Source organism: Thalassophryne amazonica, chromosome 5 (assembly GCF_902500255.1).
Source record: "Thalassophryne amazonica chromosome 5, fThaAma1.1, whole genome shotgun sequence".
Taxonomy (NCBI): Eukaryota; Metazoa; Chordata; class Actinopteri; order Batrachoidiformes; family Batrachoididae; genus Thalassophryne; species Thalassophryne amazonica.
In genome coordinates this window covers 111653851-111679800 of record NC_047107.1, presented here as the reverse complement: position 1 = coordinate 111679800, position 25950 = coordinate 111653851, and the positions used below count along the sequence as shown (strand labels likewise).

At 41.7% G+C, this 25950-nt stretch overlaps 1 protein-coding gene across 13 annotated transcripts in view; it reads right to left on the bottom strand.

The window, feature by feature from the left end:
* arvcfb (ARVCF delta catenin family member b) overlaps positions 1-25950 on the bottom strand; it is an 865966-nt gene that overhangs the window by 114670 nt on the left and 725346 nt on the right. For 9 of the 13 annotated variants that reach the window (XM_034171110.1, XM_034171100.1, XM_034171112.1 and 6 more), the window contains 3 exons: positions 11849-11966; positions 11472-11643; positions 2262-2279 (listed from right to left, as the gene is read on the bottom strand). In XM_034171110.1, coding sequence (XP_034027001.1) covers positions 2262-2279; positions 11472-11643; positions 11849-11966 — 308 coding nt within the window. The remainder of the gene's footprint in view (positions 1-2261; positions 2280-11471; positions 11644-11848; positions 11967-25950) is intronic. The other 4 variants (XM_034171103.1, XM_034171109.1, XM_034171105.1 and 1 more) reach the window with 1 other exon arrangement.

Sequence of the window (25950 nt, the reverse complement as noted above, 5' to 3'; positions counted from 1 at the left end):
CTGTGGTGATGTGGGACCGTCGTGTGACTATCCAAGAAATTGCGGAAGAGGTGGACATCAGCACTTTTTCGGCACATTCCACTGTGACCGAAGATTTGGGCATGAAGAGAGTGGCGGCGAAATTCGTGCTGAAGCTGCTGACGGCGGAGAAAAAGCAACTTCGTGTTGAAGTCTCACAGGACATGCTGGACTCCACAAAAAGTGACCCCGACTTCATGAATCCTGGGTGTACAGGTACAACCCGGAAACCAAATTCCAGCCATCACAGTGGAAGCATTCCACGTCACCAAGACCAAAGAAGTCTTGCCAAGTGCGCAGCAATGTCAAAGTGATGCTGACTGTTTTCTTTGACTCCAGCGGTGTGGTACACCGCGAGTACGCACCACAGGGTCAAACAATCATGAAGGAGTACTACAAGGATGTCCTCCGTCGCCTATGTGATGCTGTGCGTCACAAGAGACCGGAGTTGTGGTCAACAGGAAATTGGCGCCTCCATCATGACAATGCTCCAGCACATTCCTCGCACTTAATTCAGACTTGTTTGATGAAAAACCAGACTCCTGTGGTTCAACAAGCTCCTTACTCTCCTGATATGGCCCCTTGCAACTTCTGGCTGTTCCCCAAACTCAAGAGGCCATTGAAAGGAACATGATTTGAGACAAGAGAGGACATTATGTCTGCAATGACAGTGGAGTCAAACTTCATTTCAAAAGAGGCTTTCTCGGAACGCTTCCAACGGTGGCGGCACCGCTGGGAGAAGCATGTGGAGTCCCAAGGAGACTACTTTGAGGGTGATTAGGTTTCCAACGCTCCAGGTATGCCAGTTTTTTTTCCCTGGCCAAAGGTTGGATACTTTTCTAACAGACCTCAAACATGGAACCAAATTTTGATGAAAATCTGTGTAGAAAAGCTGGTTTTGCAGCCCTGAATTTTACTTCAGTACATGTACAGTATAAATAACTACACTACACTTAAAAATTTCAGTGACTGTAAACAAGAGGGTGCAGGTTTTCTTTGCAACCACCAACTCCAGCAGGTGATTCCACTGATTAACATCACTTTGTGCAGATGGGAAGAGTTTGTCAGTGAAATTACCTGCTGGTGTAAGTGTTTGCAAAGAAAACCTGCACCCTCTTGACCCTTTCTGGGATGTCTTTGGACACCACTGCAGTAGATAGTGGCCTTGATAATGAATAAGAGATTTTATATGGGGACAATTTTAAATGTTGATTATGGATTTGTGCATGAGGCCTCTTTAGAATTACTGTAGTTTTACACCAGTTAAATAAATCTTTGTTGTGAAATGCCTTCACAAGAAAGCCTTTCACTTGACAGTACCATAATATGATGGGGTGGGGTAGGGGGGGGGGGGACTAATCTAAAGGATATGCTGAAAGGAACAGAGTTAATTTAGAAACAAAAGAGAATCCAAGCACAAAAAGTCAGTGTTTGTTTTCCAGTAATAACATCAAGTATGCTTTGTGTTAAATACTTTAACTTAGTGTGGAGGAAACACTGAATTTGTGAAACAGCATCAACAGGAATCACTGAGAAAACAGGAAGGATTCTTATTACTGTACCCGTTCTCTGATATAAGCCTGATATATAAACTTGAAATAAAGACCTTTATGCAGCCTTTGGTGTTATTTAAGAATTAAGAATGTCCATTTCAGTATAACCCTTACAACCCATACAAGTCAAACTAAATATAGACACATACACCAGCAGGGCCTGCAGGAGAGCTTGACAAAGTAATCCTAGCTAAAGGGTTCAAGTTGGCTCTGATTTCAAAGAAAAAATTCATTACCACTGTCATTTGTCATAGCTCTTGAGATCAATGAGGTCTAGAGCCTGAAATGTTGTAGTCCTGATTGTGCCTTATTTATTTAAACAAAAACTCTTATAGGGATATAATTTTCAGGATGCAGCTTCAATTTTCAGGTGTGGGCCTGATTAGTCAAACTCTACTTAACACCCTGCAAACATTGATGGAGTTACCTATGCTCCCATTATCTCACTTAACTGAGTGACTTGAGGAACAACTAATTCAAAAACTGTAGGGAATGCTTGAGGTGGTACAGTGAAGGAATGCATATGGAATCAGTAAAATAACCCAGTTTCTTAAGTCCTTGAAACTTTCTCTCATTTTTGGAAGACACCCAAAACACCACATTCTACAGCCAGGGGGATGAAGGAGGGGCAGGAGGATGAGATGGAGGATGGAGAACTGACGTGTGAGGAGGATTGGGAGGGACACTCACCTTGATTAAACCATTCCTCTACAGTTAGCCAAGGAAGCAGCAGCAATGTCAAAAACACAAAGCAGGGAAGAGAAAGAAGAGGCATGTAAAAAAAGACGTGTGTGTGTCAATAAACTGCAATGCATGTGAACAGTTCTCACAGAGTCTTCTTTTACAGGATATAAGAAAGGAGAAAGGGAGGGGAAGGACAGAAAAAGAATAAAGAGCAAGGAAAAGAGAGAGGGATAGCAGTCAGGACTACATGAAGCAGTCCACAGATGTCTTAGAAGCAACGTCAATTAGAATCAGTATACATTATTCAATCAAACAGGTAAAAATATTATCTGCCAAGTGGGAAAAAAGCAACATGTCTACATTTCAGTCCATACCAATGAAGTAGAGGTGAAAGATTTTAGGCCAATTCTGGTGTGCACACTGGAGGTGTGTGTGTGTGTGTTAAAAGTGAAACTGAAAAAGTGAAAAATTTTGCATGTTACTACGGGCTGTGTAACATAAAAAAAAACAAGGTCTGCAACATTAAAATGATTACACAAAATGCAAGGTAAAAATGTCAGGCAAAATGCTCAGGATGTGTAAACCGTAGATTCTCAAGCCAACTGCTGAACACTTCAAGTGATATTACTCCACAATTTTAATTTTGTGCAAGGCTTCTGTTGTATACCCATCCAAGAAAACCTTACAGGAATCTACCATTATTTCAATCGTACTGCAACCTTGAAAGCGTAACTGAACCGTGACGGGTTGTAGTGTTACACCTCTGTGTTTGACCATAACACAAAACACTAGCTGTATGATACCATGTCTATTTAGCACCATCAACAATAAGCTTCAATCCCAGTCAGTGTGACTGCATGCTAACAATAACTGCAACTGCTGTTTTGCTTCATGTGGCACATCAAGAATCAAACAAAGCATGTCAACATGTAACTAATGGCAAGCAACAAATCCTGAAATCTTCAGTGAATCCATAAAAGCTGCATTATAAGGAGCCTTACAAAACAGCCAGTCATAACAGGAAGGGTCATGGCAATACAAAAACACAGATCTCATCATGGAACGCATTGCTACACCGTCAAACATAGGTGTTAGGGTAAGGGCATAGTCTAAGGGGGGCAGGCACACACATACTTGAGGATCACACTCTTATGTTCTGCAGAGAACCCTTACTCATCCTCAATATTGTGGTATTACCATGGAAATATAGACCTGGAATGGACGTGCGCACCTCAATCTATTAGCGTCGCTCAAGACATGGCGGTGCCATTGCTAAGGGTGGAGATATGCAGATCATAAATAATAAACTGACCGCTTTTTTCGCACTACCGTCGCTATTTCTTAACGGATTTTAATAAATGTAGGCTTGTTTTAAAGCCATTTGAAAGCTCTTTCCAATGAACCTATGCATGTGTAGGTGAAAAAAAGACTTTTATGTAAAATGCAGAAATTTGGGGAAATTATGACAAATTGTGCTGCTTTTCTCGCTCTATTGTCGCTATTTGTTAACAGATTTTGATAAAAGTAGGCTTGTTTTAAAGCCCTTTAATTGCTCTTTCTAAAGAACCCATACATGCCTGGGTAGAAAAAATGTTTTATGTAAAGTGTGGAAATTTGGGGAAAAATATGCCATTGTTCATAAACTGTGATGTTTTTTCCTGTCATCATAATTCTCAATGGATTTTTAGAAATAAAGCTTTGTAAATTGTATTCAAGCTGATTAAAAGCTCTAATGAACCCATACAGGCCTGGATAAAAAATCCTTATGTATTAAAATATAAATCTGAAGTATGCCTTGCCATTGTGGTCATTTACCTTGCTGCATTTTCCACTGTAATATTATTGCTCGTCTTTTAATGACAACAACTTATATATGATTTTTACTAACATTTTATTACAAGTAGATGTAAAGCCATTCAGAATTTATGACTTTTGACTCTCAAAAGTACCTCCTCCATCCCCTCCAACCACACTGTTAAAATTTAAATGCCGCCTGTGACCACCATGTACATATCATATTAAACAACAAATGCAAGTATATATATATATATATATATATATATATATATATATATATATATATATATATATATATATATAAACATTTTTGTTTCCGTATTTGTATGCATGTGAACGCAGCTTAATAAAAAGAACTTATGGCATTGAGTTACAGTTTCAGTATATCGATATTAAATTGCGACATTACGACTTTAAAATAGACATTTGCTTTACATAATTACGTAATTAAGGTTATTGTACAATTCATTTTAGTGCAGTTGATGGCGAAGCACTGGCTGACTTTTTTCCTCTCATTTCACTTCTGTTTAACAGGTGCCATAACTGGCTCAAGGCGCTCTCTCCACCCATAGTAATGGCCGTCATGCGGCATGCCACTAGACATGTGACGTCCATTCCAGGTCTATATTTCCATGGGTATTACTATCCATGCTACTGTCCCCAAACAAATGTTGGCACTGTTACACCCTTAAACATGGTTGAATTTAGGCAGCCTTTGTCAAAGAGTGGTCCGTGGACCACTGGTGGACTGTGAGCGACCCCTAGTGATCTGTGGGTATACTGGTAAAATATCACATTTTAAATTAATACATTCTAAATCAAGCGTATTTCTCAAACTGAATGTCTAATAGATTGCAATATACTGCTGGAGCGTTAAGTAGAACTATAGTTTTTGGATAATTGGGGAGTTAGGTGGGCCATAAGATTTTTAAAATTTTTATAATTAGTTAAGTGGTCCTTGGTCCTAAAAAGTCTGAGGTCAAGGAAAACAAATGCACCTGATCTACGAAGGCCATTGCACACTTGAGCAACCTATAAATAATAATATTGTGTCTCTTGTCAGAATCAGACAGTTGTTATTAAACAGAGGGTTTTCAACATTTTGAAAAATAACATCTGTTGGAAATATGTTACCACTTTTACATAGGGGTAACTGAGAAAGAAGTGAGACAGATCAAAATGCACAAAAGGGTGTGAAATACAAAGAAAAGCAGAGAACAATGGCCTAAAACCAGTAAAGTCCCGGACCCACCGAATAATGAAGGCTGAAGAAGGAGCCACGCATGGGTGTGGGGTGATTATTCGAAGAATGACCCACGTTTTGATCTATCATGTATCCACTAAGAAGGTGCCACTATGTGCCTCTCTGTACCCTGCATGTGCCGCGTAGCAGGCTCTAGTGAGCCACAACCGACCTGTCATTACAGCCTCGAATGGCTCGCATCAGCCACACTAAGCCACGTAGTGCCATGATAGCGCCATGATAGTGCCATGATAATGCCATGTTGGCACACGTTTAGGCATGAGTTTGGTCCAAACCTCCAGCCCTCCCACACCTGGTCCCTTCAAAGTGTGGGTTTTCAATTCACAGATTCACAGCATTTTTTTTTTAAAAGCAGTCCAAAAATAGACACTCCAGCACAGTTCTGCAGTTGTGCGCTGTGTGCCAGGCTGCTGCCACCTGTAATGCACCAGACCAGCTAGACCCGAACCACGGGTTTCTGGAGAGCTGCCTCTGTGCTCCTCGCTGGCTCTGCGGCTCTCTGGCTTTTCTTCTGCGGCTTTAAACACACAAAACTTTATGTTTGTCCGTTTATTTCTGCAAAATCGCTCTTTTGTTGTCCTTTCATAGACAGGTGCCTCTGTGCTCTTTCTAAGTGGCTTCCTTTCCATCCATGGCTTGCTGGCTTTATTTTTTCCCTGGCTTTAAACACAATCATTTTTACAACGTGAATCCACTTTTAACTTTGTGTTCGTCTGTTTATTTCTGCAAAAGCGCTCTTTTGCGCGCGGTGCCGTTCTGCATATAGAATGAGGTGGCCGTTTTATTATATACATCCATCCATTTTCTTCCGCTTTATCCGGAGTCGGGTCGCGAGGGCAGCAGCTCAAGCAAAGCCGCCCAGACCTCCCGATCCACACACACCTCCCCCAGCTCCTCCGGGGGAACCCCAAGGCGTTCCCAAGCCAGCCAAGAGATGTAGTCCCTCCAGCATGTCCCGGGTCTTCCCCGGGGCCTCCTCCCAATGGGACGTGCCTGGAAGAACTCTCCAGCGAGGCGTCCATGGGGCATCCGGAAAAGATGCCCGAGCCACCTCAACTGACTCCTTTTGATGTGGAGGAGCAGCGGCTCGACTCCGAGCTCCTCCCGAGTGACCGAGCTCCTCACCCTATCTCTAAGGGAGCGCCCAGCCACCCTGCGGAGGAAACTCATCTCGGCTGCTTGTACTCGCGATCTCGTTCTTTCGGTCATGAGCCAAATCTCATGACCATAGGTGAGGATCGGAACGTAGATCGATCGGTAAATCGAGAGCTTTGCCCCCATACTCAGCTCTCTCTTCACCACGATGGTCCGATACAGCGACCGCATCACTGCAGATGCTGCACCAATCCGTCTATCGATCTCACGCTCCATCCGTCCCTCACTCGTGAACAAGACCCCGAGATACTTAAACTCCTCCACTTGAGGCAAGGACACTCCACCAACCTGAAGAGGACAAAGCACCTTTTTCCAGTCGAGAACCATGGCCTCGGATTTGGAGGTGCTGATTTTCATCCCGGACGCTTCACACTCGGCTGCAAACCGCCCCAATGCACGCTGAAGGTCCTGATTTGATGAAGCCAACAGAACCACATCGTCCGCAAACAGCAGAGACGAGATTCTGTGGTTCCCAAACCAGACCCCCTCTACACCCTGGCTGCGCCTAGAAATTCTGTCCATAAAAATAATGAACAGAACCATATATATATGTATATATATATATTTATTTATTCATTCCGCAGCTTACAAGTCACCATGATACAACTTTTAACTTTGTGTTATGTCTTCAAAATCGCTCTTTTGCGCGCGCGCTGCTGTTGTCCTTTCATGGACAGCCACCTCTGTGCTCTTTCTAACTGGCTTCCTTTCCATCCGTGGCTTGCTGGCTTTATTTTTTTCCCCTGGCTTTAAATACAGTCATTTTTACAACGTGATTCCACTTTTGACTTTGTGTTCGTCCGTTTATTTCTGCAAAAGCGCTCTTTTGCGCGGTGCCGTTCTGCATAAAGAATGAGGTGGCCGTTTTATTATATACACCTGTGGATCATTTTCAGTATATATATATATATTTATTTATTTATTTATTTCTTCCGCAGCTTATAAGTTATCATGATACAACTTTTAACTTTGTGTTATGTCGTCAAAATCGGTCTTTTGCGCGCTCTCCACCTGTGTTGCCACACAGCTCCTGCTCTTAGCTGCTCCACTGGAGTTATTATCTTCCATGGCTTTAAACACACATCCACTTTCACGCAGTCACCCAAATTTTAACTTTGTGTTTGTCCAATATTGACTGAAATATCACTCTTTTGTGAGCTGGCGTTCTGCCTAAATGCTCATTTGAAGCGTGATGAGTCACTGCCTCAGTGCGCACACACAGTGGAGCTCATGTGATCCATTAATTCCAGAAGTGATTAGAGGTGTTTTCAGCATCCAAGGTTTGACAGAAAATGATTAATCCGCTACAAAATAATTATTTTATATAGAGTCCAGCGCACAGAGCAGGTGGAATTGTGTGCACAAGCAAGCCAGTCCAAAAATAGCCTCTCAGGTCTTGCCTCAGTGCGCACACACAGCGGAAGTCATGTGATCCATCAACAAGATATTAAATCAACATACTTTTATATACAACAGACATCAACATACAGACATACTTTTACAGCTAGGAACTGTTTTATCAAGCTATAAAAAACATTAAAAATAATTACCTTAAGCAGTTCAAAATACATTCCACATGGAGCAGGAAAGAGAGGGAAAAAAAGTGTCCAGATGAAACAGTCCTCTGATTCTAGAAGTGATTAGAGGTGTTTTCAGCATCCAAGGTTTGGCAGAAAATGGTTAATCCACTACAAAATAATTATTTTATATAGAGTCCAGTGCACAGAGCAGGTGGAATTGTGTGCACAAGAGGAGAGCTGTTCCAAAAATAGCCTCTCAGGTCCTGCGAAGGTGCCAGGTGCATGGATAATGGACTTTTTGCAAACTCGTAAGCACCACGCAAATGCCTCTAAGCCGTCGCAGTAACTCGAACACAAACTGCACCACGCTGTTGTTGCTAAATTTTGAACATCTTGAAATTAGCGCCACGCTCAGAGAGGAGCCTCGTTAACTGAAGATAATGCCTCTAAGAGCCACTCTGAGCCACTATACTGCCACGATAGCTCACAAAACAAAAAAAACAGGGTGCGTGGCTCCTTCTTCACTCCATTATTCGGTGGGACCGCAGCTTAAGCAAGAGACAAACAGTAAACATAAAAGGAGAAACAAAAAGATGCACAAAGAAGTCAGTCTCCAACTGGTACAACTAATTTCCACTTTGCAAAGTGGAAAAGGAGCAGAAAAATGATGAATCACAGCATAGTAATACACAAGAACAGGACATGCTGTTTGAGCGTAAGAAGAACAGAAATATGCTCAGACAAGCATCTAAAAATAGCATGTTCATTGGCTAAATTAAAGGTGGCAGTGTGCAGAGAACATTGATCATAAAGGTATATTGTGACAATAAACTGGCGCGTGGCCAGTTTAGCCTATTTGAGGTAACAAATTATTACACACATTGCCAACAGTGATGCTTAACTATCTCCCTCCATGCTCCTTTATAGCTGCGTTTAATGAGTCTGTACCTGAGCATCTTTGTTCAGAGTACAGCTTCAGGGCCTGTTCCAGCTCAGTGTGCCTCATTACTCACTGTGAGAGCATGAAACTATTTCTGCGGTTAATTGGTTTCCTTATGAATATGTATACATATAAGTTTTTGTGATGTCCTGAAACCTGAAATTCTCCAACGCGCCATTAGAAATCGGGGTCACTGGTTTTTGGAGTCACACTTCATTGGTTAGATGATTAATAGCGGCCATTATTGTTGTACAGCGGGAAGATAACAGTGTCATTTAGTTTAACAGGCTGCAAGAACAGTAATTAAGACATGGCAAATAACACATTCCTACATGACATCTGTTTAGTAAAGTGAGTAAAGACAAAAACCTCCTGAAGGCATAAGACTGCCTTGATACCTGCTGCCCATAAAACAGAAAAAGATCATGAAAAACACAAGTTCATTTTTACGTTGATAATACAAATGGTAAATGGACTGCATTTATATAACGCTTTTCCATCTGAATCAGATGCTCAAAGCGCTTTACAATTATGCCTCACATTCACCCTGATGTCAGGGTAATACAATGATTAATGCTTTTTTATTTGGATTCTGCAGGCCTGAAACACACCAGCTGTGTTGTGTGTGCATGGCAGCTGTGTTTCGTATTAATTTACTTTTTGGTGACTGTGTTAATAGGTGACACCTTGTACACTGCCTGCTTAAGGGAAGCATCGCAGACATGTCACACGTAATAGCTGCTGCAAGAAGAGACCTGGTGCCTTATTATTTAAGTGTGGCATGAGCAGCATGCAGTAAATGCAAATGGAGAAAAGAACTATTTACATATTTACATGTACATTTACATATTTACATAATTAGATAAATAACAACTTTTACTGGCACTTCAATGACCAGCGAATAAGACAGATATGAAAAAAATATAAATATAATTTTTTTTTGAAACCATTAGAGAGGTTTAAAAAAGTTACACAACTGCTATCCGGTTACAAGAAGCCGATTTTCTCGTATTCACTTTTCCAAATGGTCTGACACAAATTCATTAAAGAGCTTTATGACTGACAGGATCTGAATTAATCTATAAATGAAAAAACTGTTGGTCAACTGGCCATAAGACGAGGATTAACTAATGGCATCATGAGGTGTATGTCATCTGTCTGTTGTCATCTGTAATTCACGTTTTACACAAAATGCTTCTTCTCACTCAATTCTTGATGGATTTTTGTTCTCTGTTTAGTTTGTTTCTTTTTTTGAGTTAAGGATGGTGCAGAGAACCTCTTCGCAGATTTGCCAAATTTTAATTAATATTCAACTTATAAGCAAATTAGTCTAATTAGGAACGAATGTGCTAATTAAGACCAATTACAAATTTAATCAATCAATGCAATCTCTCTATTCTTAACTGACTTCAGATTTGGTGGCTCTGATTGATAGCTCTCAGGATGATGCATAGAATTTCTTTGTTGATTTGTGTAATTTTAATCACTAATGAAAATAAGACCTAAGACTAATTGCGGACTTAAAACATTGAAAAAGCATCTCTTATCTCAGTTCTCAAGAATATGCAGATAAATCCTTGAATGTGAGTTGCCAGATGACCTACTTTGCCAATGGGTTGCTTGTTTTAAATTTATATGTTATACAATGATGAACACAACATGTAGTTTCAGTTGAAGTTGATGGTCAAGTGGTTAATGTGGTAGGCGTGTGACCAAATCCCTTCAGGCAAGAAAATCACAAAGGACCCCAATTTTGTGTGTGTGTGTGTGTGTGTGTGTGTGTGTGTGTGTGTGTGTGTGTGTGTGTGTGTGTGTGTGTGTGTGTGTGTGTGTGTGTGTGTGTGTGTGTGTGTGTGTGTGAGAGAGAGACTGTGAAGCATCACTGTAAAATGCATTGAGTGTGAAAGTGTTCACCATGCCATACCATTCCAGCCGACAGGCAGCAATGCAAGTGAACGTATGCAGCTAAACATAAGTTCAGCTGCATGTGGCGATCAAAAAAATTCAATAAAATAAAATAAATAAAAGCACACTATTCCAAATTCACTTCCAAAGAACAGACACTTCACAAAAGGTGGTGTGGAGGAAGCAATTATGAAAGACAAGGGGTTCAAGAGCCACTTCTATGTGTGTTCTAGGAGTCATCAAATGTAAAACTCATTATTCACAGCTCTTCAACATGTATATAGAGTAACATTTTAAACTGCATATTTAATTATTTAAAGAAAGTTCATATACACAGTCCATCTGTTTGATTGAATCCTCTGCTCTCTGATCAAATCCTTTTACTTTTTAATGGCTTGTGTGGAGAAATAAAAATGAAGAAAGGATCATTATGAAAGCTCTTTATGCATCAAGAAATCAGGTCTTCAATGCTGGCTACTGTGCCGTGAAAAAAATTATTTTAAATTACTACTACTAATAATAATTTTGCCAGGTTTAAGTTTAAATGAACAGGTGGAGCTTTCATTGTGGAATTAAACATATTTAATTAAATGTGTTCTTTATATTCATCACAGTCCATCTGTTCTCCTCCTCACCTTTGGCCTTCTTGCCACCAAAGCAGCCAGCATCATCTTTCTTCTTCCTCTGTGGGCCTGCTGAGCCAGGGGCCTGCAGAGCTGATGGGTCCTGGAACTTTTCAGCTCCTGGCACCTCTTTGTGGACGTGGTAGGACAGGTTCCTCATAATACAAACACAGTTCTCCACAGACTGGAATAGGAAGCCAGAGAGAAATTGCATGTGGCAATTACTACACCAAACACTGAGGCCTCGGAGGGGATAGGATCTTACGAGTATAAAAATACCAAAATAAAACCAAGGCAGTTATATGTTCTTCTTTCTTGCCTTTGTGTTAACTTGGGGGAAAATGATAAACTAATATTCACACCAGGGGGTCACGTCAGTGTTTTCTTACCTTGTTGTCCATGTCTTTCTTCCCAACAGCAGACTGAAGAGCATGCAGAAGGGCATCCACCAATCCCTCACACTCCCTCAGTCTGCGCCGAGCCTCTGCCCCATCTGAGCTCACATTTCTGTACAAAGACACACAGTCAGGGAGCATGAGACACACATCAGACACACAATTCGGTTCACGAACATATTTTTCAAATGAAAAATGCACCAGTTTTCGAACAAAATCTTGGTTCGCGAATATCCGGCCTCCTGCCAACCGCTACTGAATTCCAAAGAAGAAAAAAGAACATCCGGTTTGTGACACAGACATGCGTCAGTCACACTGCAGCCGTTGCTCTGTGAACGCTCTGTGAATTCGCACGCTCAACTGGATTTTGGATTACATACATTAGATTTTCTTTATTTTTTGCTTGTTATTTTTGTAGCTGTCCATTAAGTAGACACTCTGGGGCCAAAGAAAGAAAGGAAAGGTGAAAAACCAGAGAAAAGTTGTGAGACCCATACTAGAGGTGAAGAAAGAGATCATACTGAAGCAAAATCGGCAATCTGTACCATACTGAAAACCAATGTGGTGATCAATGGAGTTTATGTTGAAAAAGGAGTGATAGCGATTACCAAACATCACAGACAAACAAAGATCATAGAAGTGGGAAGATTGTTGCTCATGTTCCATGTTCTTCACCTAATCTCCCAGGTAAAGTGAAATTAAATAGTCTATTTTATTATAAGATATATAAGTAAAGATGTTATACATAGTTATTGTTTTTGCCTACCTTTTATGCATGAAATGCTGTTAAAAAGATAAAACAGTGTTCTTCTTGGAGCCAGAAACAGCTTAATCCATTTTACATGGTTTGTTAGGGAAAAATTGGTTTTAGTTTAAGAAGAACTCGGTTTAAGAACATCAGTTTGGAACAAATTAAGTTCTAAAACTGGCATTCCACTGTATTCCTCTTTGGTGATTTTACTCTTCTAGACTTTCCATTTTGTCATTTACTACACAGCTCTTCTGCAGCAACAGCAGTCATTTTCTGCATATAATGATTACCTTGTCAAGAAGGTAATGATTTTGGTTCACTATGTTTACTTGTTTGTCATCTGGAAATCTCAAAGAGACATGAAGGGATTTTAATGGAATTTGTTGAAGCAGTAGGTTTCAGGTAAAGGAAGACCTGATTAAATATTGATGCAGGTGCAGATCAAAGATCAGTATGTTGCCAATATTGCAAAAACACATCTCCTATCACTGTTTGTACTTTGAAGAAACATGGCTCCCACTGGTAACTCAGCATAGTTAAGGGCAGGTAGAAGATAAGTTGGGTGATACTGGAGTCATATTAAGTAGTTGACGGCGGTGCTATGTTCCTCAATGAAGTTGAAATTAATCAATCAAGGTGTATTTGTAGTGTATGTAGACTCTTGGCTTTAATTCAAGGGGTTTAATAGAAATTTCACAATAGCTGTGCTCTTTGCGCCGTTTCTCCAAAGTTGTAAGTCAGAGTTGTAATGGGCAACTTGGTGGCTTCCCTCACTCAACTGCTTCTTGCACGGTCACAGTTTGTGAGTAATGCCGGTGTCGCAGACCGAAGGGTCCGCCACTAAAAATCGGTCCGCCTTTTGCATCTGCGCATGTGTCATTCTGGACCACAGCAGCACGTCTGAGACAGAGTCTCTTCACCCAAAGCAATCAAATGGATTAATGGGATTATTAACCATCAGATGATAAAGGTAAAACCTTTTAAATCATTCTAAAGTCAATTTTAAGTAGAAACGAGCTGTTTTAAGCAGAAATGAGGTGAAATTCTGTGACGCTTTAAAATGTGACGCGCAGTGAATGCATCAGCTAGCAGCTCGATTAGCCACGACACTGTGATTGCTTATGCTGCCTTTTATGTTGAAATAATGCTGAATTTATGTGTAAATGATTGTTGTACAAAAGCTTCAGATATCTGTCGCTGAGATATACGATGACTGGAGTGCAGATTGAAGCAGAAACGAGGTGTTAATCCATGAACCGCATACCAGGGGGGCCCGATTTTAGGGGGACAGTTCGGTCGCAACACCAGCTCCAGACAGTTACCATACAGCACCATACTGTTTGTATGCCTTAATGACAAACAGACAGACCAACAGACAGACAAACAGGTCCCATTAGCCACAGGCTCCCTTTCAGTGAGACCCTCACAAAAGTGTCAAAGTGTGAAACATAAAGGTTTTCACAGAGCAACAGCAATCGTACTTAGGCATGTTATGAAGTAACTATAGCTAAAATGAAAATACCCTAAAGAAAACTAGCTGTAAACATGATATGTATTAAAAACAATCCTGTTATTTAGTTTGTCCAATTAATTGTGGGCTCTGAAACTGGAAGGACCATCTTTTCAATTGTGTGTAATACGATCTTAGTCTCATTCGAGACTCCAACTCCTCATTCAGCTTCTCAAGTGCTATAGTCAGGACATCCACTGATCCAGAACCCACAAAAACATATTTGAGTATATTACAGACAATGCCAAAATAATTCACCTGAATTTTTTTGTGAAAGCAAGTTTATAGGTTTTTGAGTAATGCTTCAACAAACCCAACCACAATGCAGCGTTACGGTCATGTCAGGCTCAAGTAGTCCCTCAGAAGCAAGTAAAACATAACTACATAGTATAACAGTATACTAAGCTACAATACCAATAACTGATTTGTGCCTATTCAGTGTAAGACCACCAGCAAACCGCCATCAGCCGGAACCAGCTAAGTGATTTCTGTTGGTTTGTATTTGACCTACAGCTTTCCCATTCTCCAGTCTGTCTCAGGAGTACAATGCAATAAAAGCAAATGGCTTTCGAAGTAAGCTCATGATAATGACACATATAAAACTTTCATTTTCTGTACAAAAGGAAATGCCATCCTCATTACATCAGCGAGCACCATGAGCACAGGTCCCAAGCACAGCGGTAGATCTGTTGAAGTCTAAGTACAACTGTCAGATTGAGTGTGAAAGGCAGGGCTTTAAACAGGGTTAAGGGATAGCTGGGGCTCCCTGCTCCTCACCAGGGACTTCATTTAAGATGACTTTCTACCCACATAATCCCATTAGCAGACCCCCAGTTAGGCCCGTGGAAGACTGTGGCAGTTTTGCAGGGGTAAGCAGAGCTTGAGAACTTCATAGAGCTTTGTTGACTGAAACACACATCACATCCACCAGTGCTACACATATGTATGATATCAATAACAAAGGAAGACATAAGTGCAGTCTCAAGGCAAAGTATTTTAAAAGTACAATTATCACAGCAATATTTTTTGTACTGATAAACAATAATGAACACATGCAATGTGCAATATAAAACACCGTTTAGTATCTAGCAGTGACATTAATGCCTTTGTGTTCTCCGCCTTTGAGGTTGACAGATGCCTGGAAAGAAGTTATGGCTGGATCTGCGTGTTTTGCAATACCAATACTTCTGCACGAGAACAAAGGTCCGTAGGGCCCTGGTGCTTCCTGTTTGACTGTGTGGTTATGAGACTTTGACACTAACCAGTTATCTAAGGTGACGACTTGATATCTTTGGTATTAAGACTCTTCAGATGATCCTTGGGTACCACCACAATGAAGCTGTATCAAACTAGTGGTTACTTATGGAGAATCAAATGAGGTACACAACTTGAACTGCAAGGTCACGCCAGATACATGCATCTCTGGTTATGATCTGGTGCACAGGTTCCTCATTGTTGACAATCCCAGCAGCTGAAAAAAATGCAAAAAGGATCACTGGGCTACAACAGATGGATGGACACTTTCTGGAATTTGGCCTGTTTGCCTGAGTGGATGCCATTCAAGACCGAAGGCGTTTCCAAAGTGTGGTGATTGCCACGACCAAGGTATGCTCCCAGAACTGACCAGACCTCATCTCTCACCTGCTGATTTCACTGCATCAATGTGACAAATAGCACAATTTTTGGAGTATTTTTAAATGAAACAACCATATCAGTGTTGGACTGGTTCTTTATAGAGAGTTAAATGACCAGCCAATGTCTCTTTTAATTTCTTTATCAAAAGACTAAGGGCCCTATTTTGACAGGGCACGAGTCTATTTGGGATGTGCCTAAGTACACCTTGCTATTTAAGATGCAGGAAATACCAGCACAAAGCCAGGTGCCACCCGTAAAAAGGTGGCATTTATTGTATTCATTAGGCTATACGTATTTTAGTCAAAACATGATATCTATCAGGTGTGGCAAAAACGGTATGGACACAACTGCAAACTCACACAACTGATAGAGTTCAAAAGAGGATTAATGGGTACAACAGGTAGGTGGTCGGTACACAGGTGGTCCAGCAGCGTGGCAGAGGTAGCAGACAGACGAGAGGCTGAGGAGTAGTCAATAAACAGGCACAGGTCAAAATACACAGTGATTGGGCTATCAGAAGTAAGACAAACTCGTGGTCAAAAACAGGCGAAGTCAAAATACCGACAAGCAAATAGGACAAAACTAAGCATGGGATGGAGGCTGGAAATACACAAAATCAACAATCTAGCAGTGAGCTGTGAGACTGTGAGGGTTTAAATAGGGAGCAGACTAATCAAGGTGAGATGAGGTGTAGGTGTGTGGAAGGGTCTGGAAGCAGGCATGGCCAGAGTACACATAGGTAAGCGAAAGAGAGTGCAGTGAGAAGAAAAGCAAAGCGGACTAGGGCATGGGTTAAAGCAATAAATTTTCATCTGACTGAAATTTTTTCCTGGCAAAAATCAATGCCAAGCAATTCCCTAAAATGTGGCGTAGTGGCGGCACTCACTCTTTTTTCCTCAATAAATACAATAAACATATTATACAGCATACAAATCTATTCTAAATACCCTCTAAGGAGAGACAGACAAAGCATAAAAACAATGCAAAACTTGAACATAAAGGTACATAAAAGGGTGGTGGGGGTGGGGTGTAGTCTTGATTCTGGGGGGTCTGGGGGTACTCCTCGAGAACATTTTTTAAAGACCAAGTCAAATTTTGTGTATTCTGGTGAATTTTAATGAGCATGAAGCCCTCTGAAACAAATAAAACTCACTTCAATCTGTGAAGTAAAAACACAGTATTGATTATGGGGGGTCTGGGGGTTCTCCCCCACAAATATTTTTAAAAGAGCAAGTTAAATTTTGTATATTCTGGTGAATTTTAATGGGTATGAAGCCCTCTGAAACAAAGAAAACCCAAGTCAAACTATGGGGGTCTGGGGGATCTCCCACAGAATTTTTTTTTTTAAAAGAGCAAGTCAAATTTTGTATATTCTGGTGAATTTTAATGGGTATGAAGCCCTCTAAAACAAAGAAAACTCACTTCAAACTGTTAAGTACAAACACAGTATTGATTATGGGGGGTCTGGGGGTTCTCCCCCACAAATTCTTTTTAAAAGAGCAAGTTAAATTTTGTATATTCTGGTGAATTTTAATGGGTATGAAGCCCTCTGAAACAAAGAAAACTCACTTCAAACTATGGGGGTCTGGGGGATCTCCCACAGATTTTTTTTTTTAAAAGAGCAAGTCAAATTTTGTAGATTCTGGTGAATTTTAATGAGTATGAAGCCCACTGAAACAAATAAAGTTCACTTCAATCTGTGAAGTAAAAACACACTGTTGTGAAAGTGTAGGAACACGGACCCACAACAGGGGGCGCAATGAATGGACAATGGAGGAAGTAAAAAACAAGATTTACTACTGAAACAAGCACGAGTAGTATAACAAACAATGTTTAGGGTCGAATCCGCTGGTGTCGTGTGGGCAGGCTCGAAGATAGGAGACGTCCGTCTCAGTCGAACCGGAACCACCCAGATCTCCACTGCCACCGAACCCTGGAAATACTGGAACCGCCAAGTCCCGAATTCCCAGGTGGCCACTGCCTCCGCTCGTCGGATCCGGTACTGCTGGCAGGAGAGAGCAAGAACACACAGGAGTGGATGAACGCACCCAGTACAGAGAGGGGAGAAGCCGCCTCCACCTCTTGGCAAAGTTCAGCAGGAAGGTGAGTACTTATCCAAAGAAGGAGGGTCTCAGTAGTCACCAGTCCTGAAAGGTTTAACAAGTTTGTCAATCACAGAATATGCTGCAGAGAATGTTACCTTGGTCTTAGGCGATATCTCGGCACTGAGGTGGAGACGCCGTCCTCCTGATATACCTCGGTGCTGAGTAGAAACAGCTGTGTTTGGTGATGGGTGACAGCTGTCACCCAGATTACTCCCATGATGCGGTAGCGCCCTCTGGTGCCTGGAGCCCGCACTCCAGGCAGGGCGCCCTCTGGTGGTGGTGGGCCAGCAGTACCTCCTCTTCAGCGGCCCACACAACAACACACTATTGATTATGGGGGATCTGGGGGTGCTCCCCCAGAAATTTTTTAAAAGAGCGAGTCAAATTTTGTATATTCTGGTGAATTTTAATGGGTATGAAGTCCTCTGAAAGAAAGAAAACTCACTTCAAACTGTCAAGTAAAAATCTTTGTCTTCTGTAGTATTTTGATCTGTTCTAATCCAGTGAATGCACCAAATGGGTGCTGTGTTGCTGTACAGTCAATAAAATACAAAATTAGGTCCTAAAGCAACTGACAATGTTGTTCTGCTGTGCACAAAGTAACACTATCACCAGTTTTGAAAACGCATGTGCACTGAGAAACTCAAAACTGGCTTATTCACATTTAACCTGTAAAATGCTCTCACTCGTAAACAAACTAGGGCTGCAACTAACGATTATTTTAGTAATCGATTAATCTTTTTTTTTGTTGTTTGTTTTTTTTTTACTTACATGTGAGTTTTGCCATTATTTTTTGAAGTGAGTTATTATTAAGGTCTTTATCACGCAACATCAACATTTGAGTTTGTAATAAAGTTATGATATATTCTCGTCAAAAACATACATCGAGTAATGTTTTGTTTTATTTTGCACATACATACATCAGTTGCAAAATAACTGGTGTTGGGTAGAAACTAGAGCTTGCACTAGCCTTATGTTTTTGTGATTTATTTAGAATGTCTGCAACCAAATCTAAAGGAACAGAATGGCAAAATATCATACACCAATCAAATGGATGTTTTTTTTTTTATTATATTACTGCTTAATAATTTGTCTTTATTTTCAGCAGAATACAGCACAAAAATATGTTCAGAGCAATCTTCACTATAATGTATGTCGTGTCAGACAGCTCCTCTTTCACTGATGTCTGAAAGAAAAATGACAACCACAGTGGGTCAGGACCACGCTGCCAAGTGCCTCATTTTATAAATGTCCAGAGCATTGAATTAACTTTTCTGATACTATTAAACAAATTAGAATGATTAGAGTTTTTTCCTGGTCCTTTTCTGTCTAGTGCTGTGACCACTGTAAGGAATATTACACTGTTAAAGCCTAAATGAATAAGTGGCTGTACATATGGTGTTCTCTCTGCATCATTATGTCTGTACCGACACTGCAGCCTGTCACTGAGATCTGATCTGTCTATAGCGCATTGCTTTTATCAGAAGAAGTGTTGGTGTGTAGGTCATTCAACGTCTTGGGAGTAAGAGGACCCAAGAGAGGACAGTGGAGTGCCTGGGAGGGGCTATATGGATCAGGACTAATGGAAATGGGAGGAGACAATGATGCCCTCTGCTACTGTCCTCCAAGGTCAAGAGAAACACCAATGTACTATATCTCTACTAATGAGTTGGAGTAGTCTTTAAATTAATGATTCAGATTCCCATTCTGATTGAGGTTTTATAATCCAGACTCAAATCCTTCTGAAAACGATGGAAAATAAAACACAATTTAAACTGTAAAAAAGGCCAGTCTATCTTACTATCTGTCTTAAATCAATCAATCAATCAATCAATCAATCAATCAATCAATTTTTTTATATAGCGCCAAATCACAACAAACAGTTGCCCCAAGGCGCTTTATATTGTAAGGCAAGGCCATACAATAATTATGTAAAACCCCAACGGTCAAAACGACCCCCTGTGAGCAAGCACTTGGCTACAGTGGGAAGGAAAAACTCCCTTTTAACAGGAAGAAACCTCCAGCAGAACCAGGCTCAGGGAGGGGCAGTCCTCTGCTGGGACTGGTTGGGGCTGAGGGAGACAACCAGGAAAAAGACATGCTGTGGAGGGGAGCAGAGATCGATCACTAATGATTAAATGCAGAGTGGTGCATACAGAGCAAAAAGAGAAAGAAACAGTGCATCATGGGAACCCCCCAGCAGTCTATGTCTATAGCAGCATAACTAAGGGATGGTTCAGGGTCACCTGATCCAGCCCTAACTATAAGCTTTAGCAAAAAGGAAAGTTTTAAGCCTAATCTTAAAAGTAGAGAGGGTGTCTGTCTCCCTGATCTGAATTGGGAGCTGGTTCCACAGGAGAGGAGCCTGAAAGCTGAAGGCTCTGCCTCCCATTCTACTCTTACAAACCCTAGGAACTACAAGTAAGCCTGCAGTCTGAGAACGAAGCGCTCTATTGGGGTGATATGGTACTACGAGGTCCCTAAGATAAGATGGGACCTGATTATTAAAAACCTTATAAGTAAGAAGAAGAATTTTAAATTCTATTCTAGAATTAACAGGAAGCCAATGAAGAGAGGCCAATATGGGTGAGATATGCTCTCTCCTTCTAGTCCCCGTCAGTACTCTAGCTGCATTAAATAAAAATATATTTTCTGATTTGTATGATGGCAGAGAGAGAGAGAGAGAGAAAGAGAGAGAGAGTTCTAGATTAGAAAACACAAATACAACAAACACCTGCATCAATTTAACAAAACGTAGCTGCATAAAAAATAGAGAAAACTTGTAAACACAGAGAACACAAACGTAACTTACGACATGTGCAACAGCTGAATTTGAGAAGGTGTCTGCTGCAAACACACACAAACACACAAAATGCAAGCAAAAATACAGATGCATTGCAAACAGCTACAACACAACAGAAGTATTTATTTATCTTAAGAGCAAAAGTAAGTTCTTTTGGCTTCTCCCTTTTTTGTTCGGCGTCACCACAGCAGATCCCATATGGATCTGCATTTTGATTTGCCATGTTTTATGCTGGATGTCCTTCCTAACACAACTCCACATTACATGAAGAATGAGCACAGGGGAATGGGGAACCTTCTGATTTGGAAGCAAGTGCATGAACCACTTGCCAGTAAATAAAGAAAATTACAAAGCACGGCCAATCAGGTACAGATAAAGATAACAGAGCAACTGAATCACTGAAGACTCAGAAGACACTTGTGGACTTTTCATACCGAGCATGCAACATGTCGCGCATCGCTCGAAAACAAATTATTTTCAATAAGAAGCTTTGCGGAAAAACCAATCTTGCGGAATGTTCCACTGTAAGCGCGCACTACAGCTTCACGTCAAACTCACCGTGTTCAACTCAATCAAACTTGTGCGCTGTGACTACAGAGGTTAATAATGAGTACTAGAGTCCGCACTCCCAATGCTGCCTACTGAACGCGAATGTTCCTTCATGGTCAACGACATGACACCTCCTAACTGGGCAAAATACTGACGAAGTGCCCGGGTGTTAATGCATTTTCAATGCGGAAAAACGCTCACAAAATACATGTTAAAATGCCATTCTGGCCTGGATAGTGAGCCAGTAAAATTAATTTACATTAAATTATGTCAGGAAAGTATTAAACTTACTCTGACACCCACACATTCCCAAATATACTTGTATATATATATATATATATATATATATATATATTATAACGACTCGCACTGTGCCACTTACGGTGGTGTGGGTGCACATTTCTGTGTGAGGCTGTGACTGTAAGTGGCACAGTGCGAGTCGTTATAATCTGTGAGCAGTGGCTCAGTTATTTATGGTGCAAAATAAAAAAAAAAAAATCATCAGCCTGGTCGAACAATTTTAATCACTAACGACAAGTATTTTAACTACACATCTGTCTAGCAGGGGAAAATATCAACTAGACATAAGTGAAGAGTTAATTGTCCGTCACCTCGGATGACACAGGCATGGCAGACAACACACATCTGTTTATTGACCAAATGTCACGGACAAAGTGACAAAAATAACTAAAACCACTTACTTATGGAAGGAAATGTTGTCTCCCTTTTTCCTCCGTTTGTGGCATGGCCAACATGGGCAGCTTTCCGGCATATTTGACCTGTTTCCTGGTGAGACTAATTGAGCGTCTATGCGCGCTGCCCACTGAGTTGCCCAGATCCAAAATGGCGACAACGCCTCCTTGCCAGGACACAGCTCAGTGCGACTGTGGACTCTAGTTCTTATATTGACCTCTGTGGCTGTTACGTAGCTTTGCATATCCAACAAAAATGAGGCACCAAGGCCAAAACACGGAAGACAATAAAACGTAGAAATGTGTAATTGTGTAAATGTGTAATTTATACACTGCACTTTCTAAAGAAAATCCTTACAATTTCTTTTTCTTTTTTTTTTTTACCTCAAAAGCCTGGGATAAGGTGGGGAGGCCTGTTCAGTTGGAGGGAGCTCTGGGAAATGGAGGCAAGGAACATCAGTGTCATCAAAAGAGCTACCTATGATGTGTTCCCATCTCCAAAAAACTTCCACCAGTGGTATGTGCCCTCTGCTCAACTCCAGCAACATTCAAACACATCCTGACTGGTTGCAAGACCAGACTCACACAAGGCCGCTACACCTTGAGACACAACCAGGTCCTCAAGAGTATGGCAGCAGCTCTTGAGAGCAAGAGGAATAACACCAGGTCCTTGCCACAGAGAGCAACCATTTCCATCACGGCACCAACATCCATCTGAGAGAAATGGTTGGAAAAAGTCTAACCATCCCCCTACCAAACCAGAAGCTGAACAGCTAACAATGGCCCAGGATAGGAAGATGCTAGTCGGTATTGGCCAGAAACTAATCTTTCCACCTGAGACTGTACCCACCACCCTCAGACCAGTTTTGGAACTCTAGTCCCCGTCACACAGCTCACAATTCCATGGAAGAGTTCGATCGAAGACGTCTATGAGCGCAAGAAACTGCGCTACACTGAACAGACAGCAGATGGTCAACAACAAGGATGGAATGTGAATGTCTATCCGGTTGAAGTGGGACGTAGAGCTGCTAAAACACCTTGGTATACATGCACAGGCTCTGTGACAATCAGATCAATCTCTGAAGTCGCCAAAAGAAGCAGCCAGTGGATATCGTTCAAGTGGAAGGACCTTTCCTGGGCTCAAAGCACAGTAGCATAACCCGTGCATTAATCCCACCACCCCACACCCCACTTAAGAACTCAGGTCAGAACCTGCCAGGAGGAAGGTTAACAAGGTATGCGATCAGCTTTAGGCTTGACATCATTTTTGAGGGTGCTTTTCTGCAAAGGGGACAGGACGACTGCACTGTATTGAAGGGAGGATGGTTGGGGTCATGTATCACGGGATTTTAGCAAACAACCTCCTTCCCTCAGTAACAGCACTGAAGACGGGTCATGGTTGGGTCTTCCAGCATGACAATGACCTGAAACACACAGCCAGGGCAACTAAGGAGTGGCTCCATAAGAAGCATTTCAAGCTCCTGGAGTGGCCTGGCCAGTCTCCAGACCTCAACTCAAAAGAAAATCTTTGGAGGGAGCTGAAACTCAAAACCTGAGAGTGGAGTGGACCAAAATCCCTGCTGCATTGTGTGCAAACCTGGTCAAGAACTACAGCAAACGTCTGACCTCTGTAATTGCAAACAAAAGTTTCTGTACCAAGTATTAAGGTCTGTTTTTCTGTTGTATCAAATACTTGCTCTGTCCTGCTCACAGACTGATTGCCAGAGACAGGACATGTCCACATCAAGTATAACTCCAGACATCTCCAGATTTACTCACAGACGGTTTGTTTGCGCGCGCGCGCTCGAGCACGAATGCAGCTCGCAGTCAAAGGAAGAAAGATAAACTATCACAGAAATCAGAGCTCAGACCTGCAGCTCAGCACAAGAACAAATATAAACTAGAAGAGAAATCAGAGTGCACAGTCTGGCTGCAGCCAAACTGTGCACTCTGATTTCTCTGTGCAGAGAACCTGCAGGCTGTGCCCTCACCTCCTCTCTGGCCCCCTGCTGCATGCACCTGATGCAGACACAGGAGGGTAACATAAAACAGTTTTTATTGCACTGTAAGTGCAGTTTCTGTTGCCATGAGTAAACAGATTCTTCCTGGCATCAGCACATCTCCCTTGCGTCTAAGCAACGTCTGGCTTTGTTACAGTTGCCATGCAGACATGCTCTCATCAGTCCTGCCTGCATCTCGGGTCGATAAGAGTGAGAGCCACAGGGAGCTACTGCGATATGTGACAGAAATCAAATATGTGGAATCAGGCTGATGAGATCTGCAAAAACTCTTGGGGTTAGGAGGCAAAAAAAAAAAATATACACCTGTTCATATCTGCACAAACAAACAATGAACAACTAAGAGCAAAAACACAAAATCTATGAGATAGACTTCAAAAGAGAAACATTGAAAAGACAGTGAGAGCTCCCACTGCAGCTGTGATGCAAAATTTCATGACTTCTTTGTGACTTTCCTGAGCTGTATCAGAGAACTTTCATTTTTCCCTCCTGGTATCTTAATGTTTATCTTCAGCTCAGCAAAAATCTGGTCTAAAATTACCACAGCCTGGCTGCCAGTGGGGAAAAAAAGGCGAAAACCATTGAATGTAAAGTAATAATGTGAGAACTGCATTCTGGAACATTCTGTCCGAACATTCTGTTGGTATATTGTTCAGGATGTCAACCACCGTGCTGCAGCACATAACTGTCGGAGACCGCCTGCCTGGGATTAGAGACGAGACGTGGCTTGGCTGGCCCAGGAGGAGACAACGTATCCGCATAGACAGAGTCTGTCTGTGTTACTCACACTGACATATTGTACTGCAGTCTGTCTTTCTGAGTTGAAACCAAAATGACAGATTCAGCAGTGAAGGTAGAGGACAGGACCCGCACCAGGAGAGGAATCTACTTTCACAAAAGGAATTCCAGATTGCTGCTTTCTAGCTTCACTCCATTTGATAACAGACTGCAGTTTAAATGACTGAGGCCCAAAGTGTGCTTGAATGGTGTTTCAAAGCTGTTGAGGTGCACTTGATATTTTACCAAATGCATGAATTGTCTCAGAATTATATGTTCTTTCTTTCCTTCCTGTCATAGGAATGCATCCTCACTAACACAAAGTATATGGAAGGTTTTGTCTTACACTGAAGTGTGAACAGTGGAGAAAAAAGACTCAATAACAGTCAGTGATGCAAAAAGTCTGATGCCCCAACACACAACTTTGCTTATTTTAGTTAGTGCTCTCAGTGTTGTGGTCGGGGAATCGGTCTGGCTCTTTGCGTTGTCTCCCCCTCCCTCCTGTGTTTCTCTGACAGTGGAGCTCATCATTTGCACCTGTGGCTGCGACACACCTGCATCAATTAGCCGCGTCCTACTTCATCCGTAGCTGAACAGCAGGATGCCGCCAGATCTCCCTGGTATTGTGTTTTTTCCTCTCCGATCCAGGATTATTCTTTGATTTTGCTCATCCCTGTGCTTTTTCCCTCTCTTGCAATCTGCAGCAGCCACCACCAGCTCCACCGGCTCACCTGGCTTCCTGCACCTGCAGCCTGTCCTCCAGTGTTTTCGCCTCCTGGGGCCTCATGTACCAAAGCTACATACAGAAAAACGTGGCGTACATCCTTCTCCACGCTAACGTTCAGATGTATGAAGTGAAATGACCGTGGAAATGTGCAGTGTGTCACACAAAAATCCTGGCTGGTGTACGCACGTTTCTACAGCTACTGTTCCACTGCCGACACATAGAGGTGATGTTGGCAACTGTTAATAGTTTGAAAATATGAAGTCATCAGAGTGATGTGCACACCAGAGTCACACCTATGAACAATTACCACACCCACATATTTGCAATTATATGGGTGGATATAGAAGCATGCGCAAAGTGATGCATTTAATGGCCTTGACAATGGCTGCGTTAGCATTTTTAGAGGACCTTGCAAATGGTGCAAACCAAGGTGAACATGTATTCGGGGAATGCAAGGATTTACTTGCAAATGACGATAATTGACTCATAAGACGATGGCCATATTTGATGGCCTCGGGTAAAAATCTGA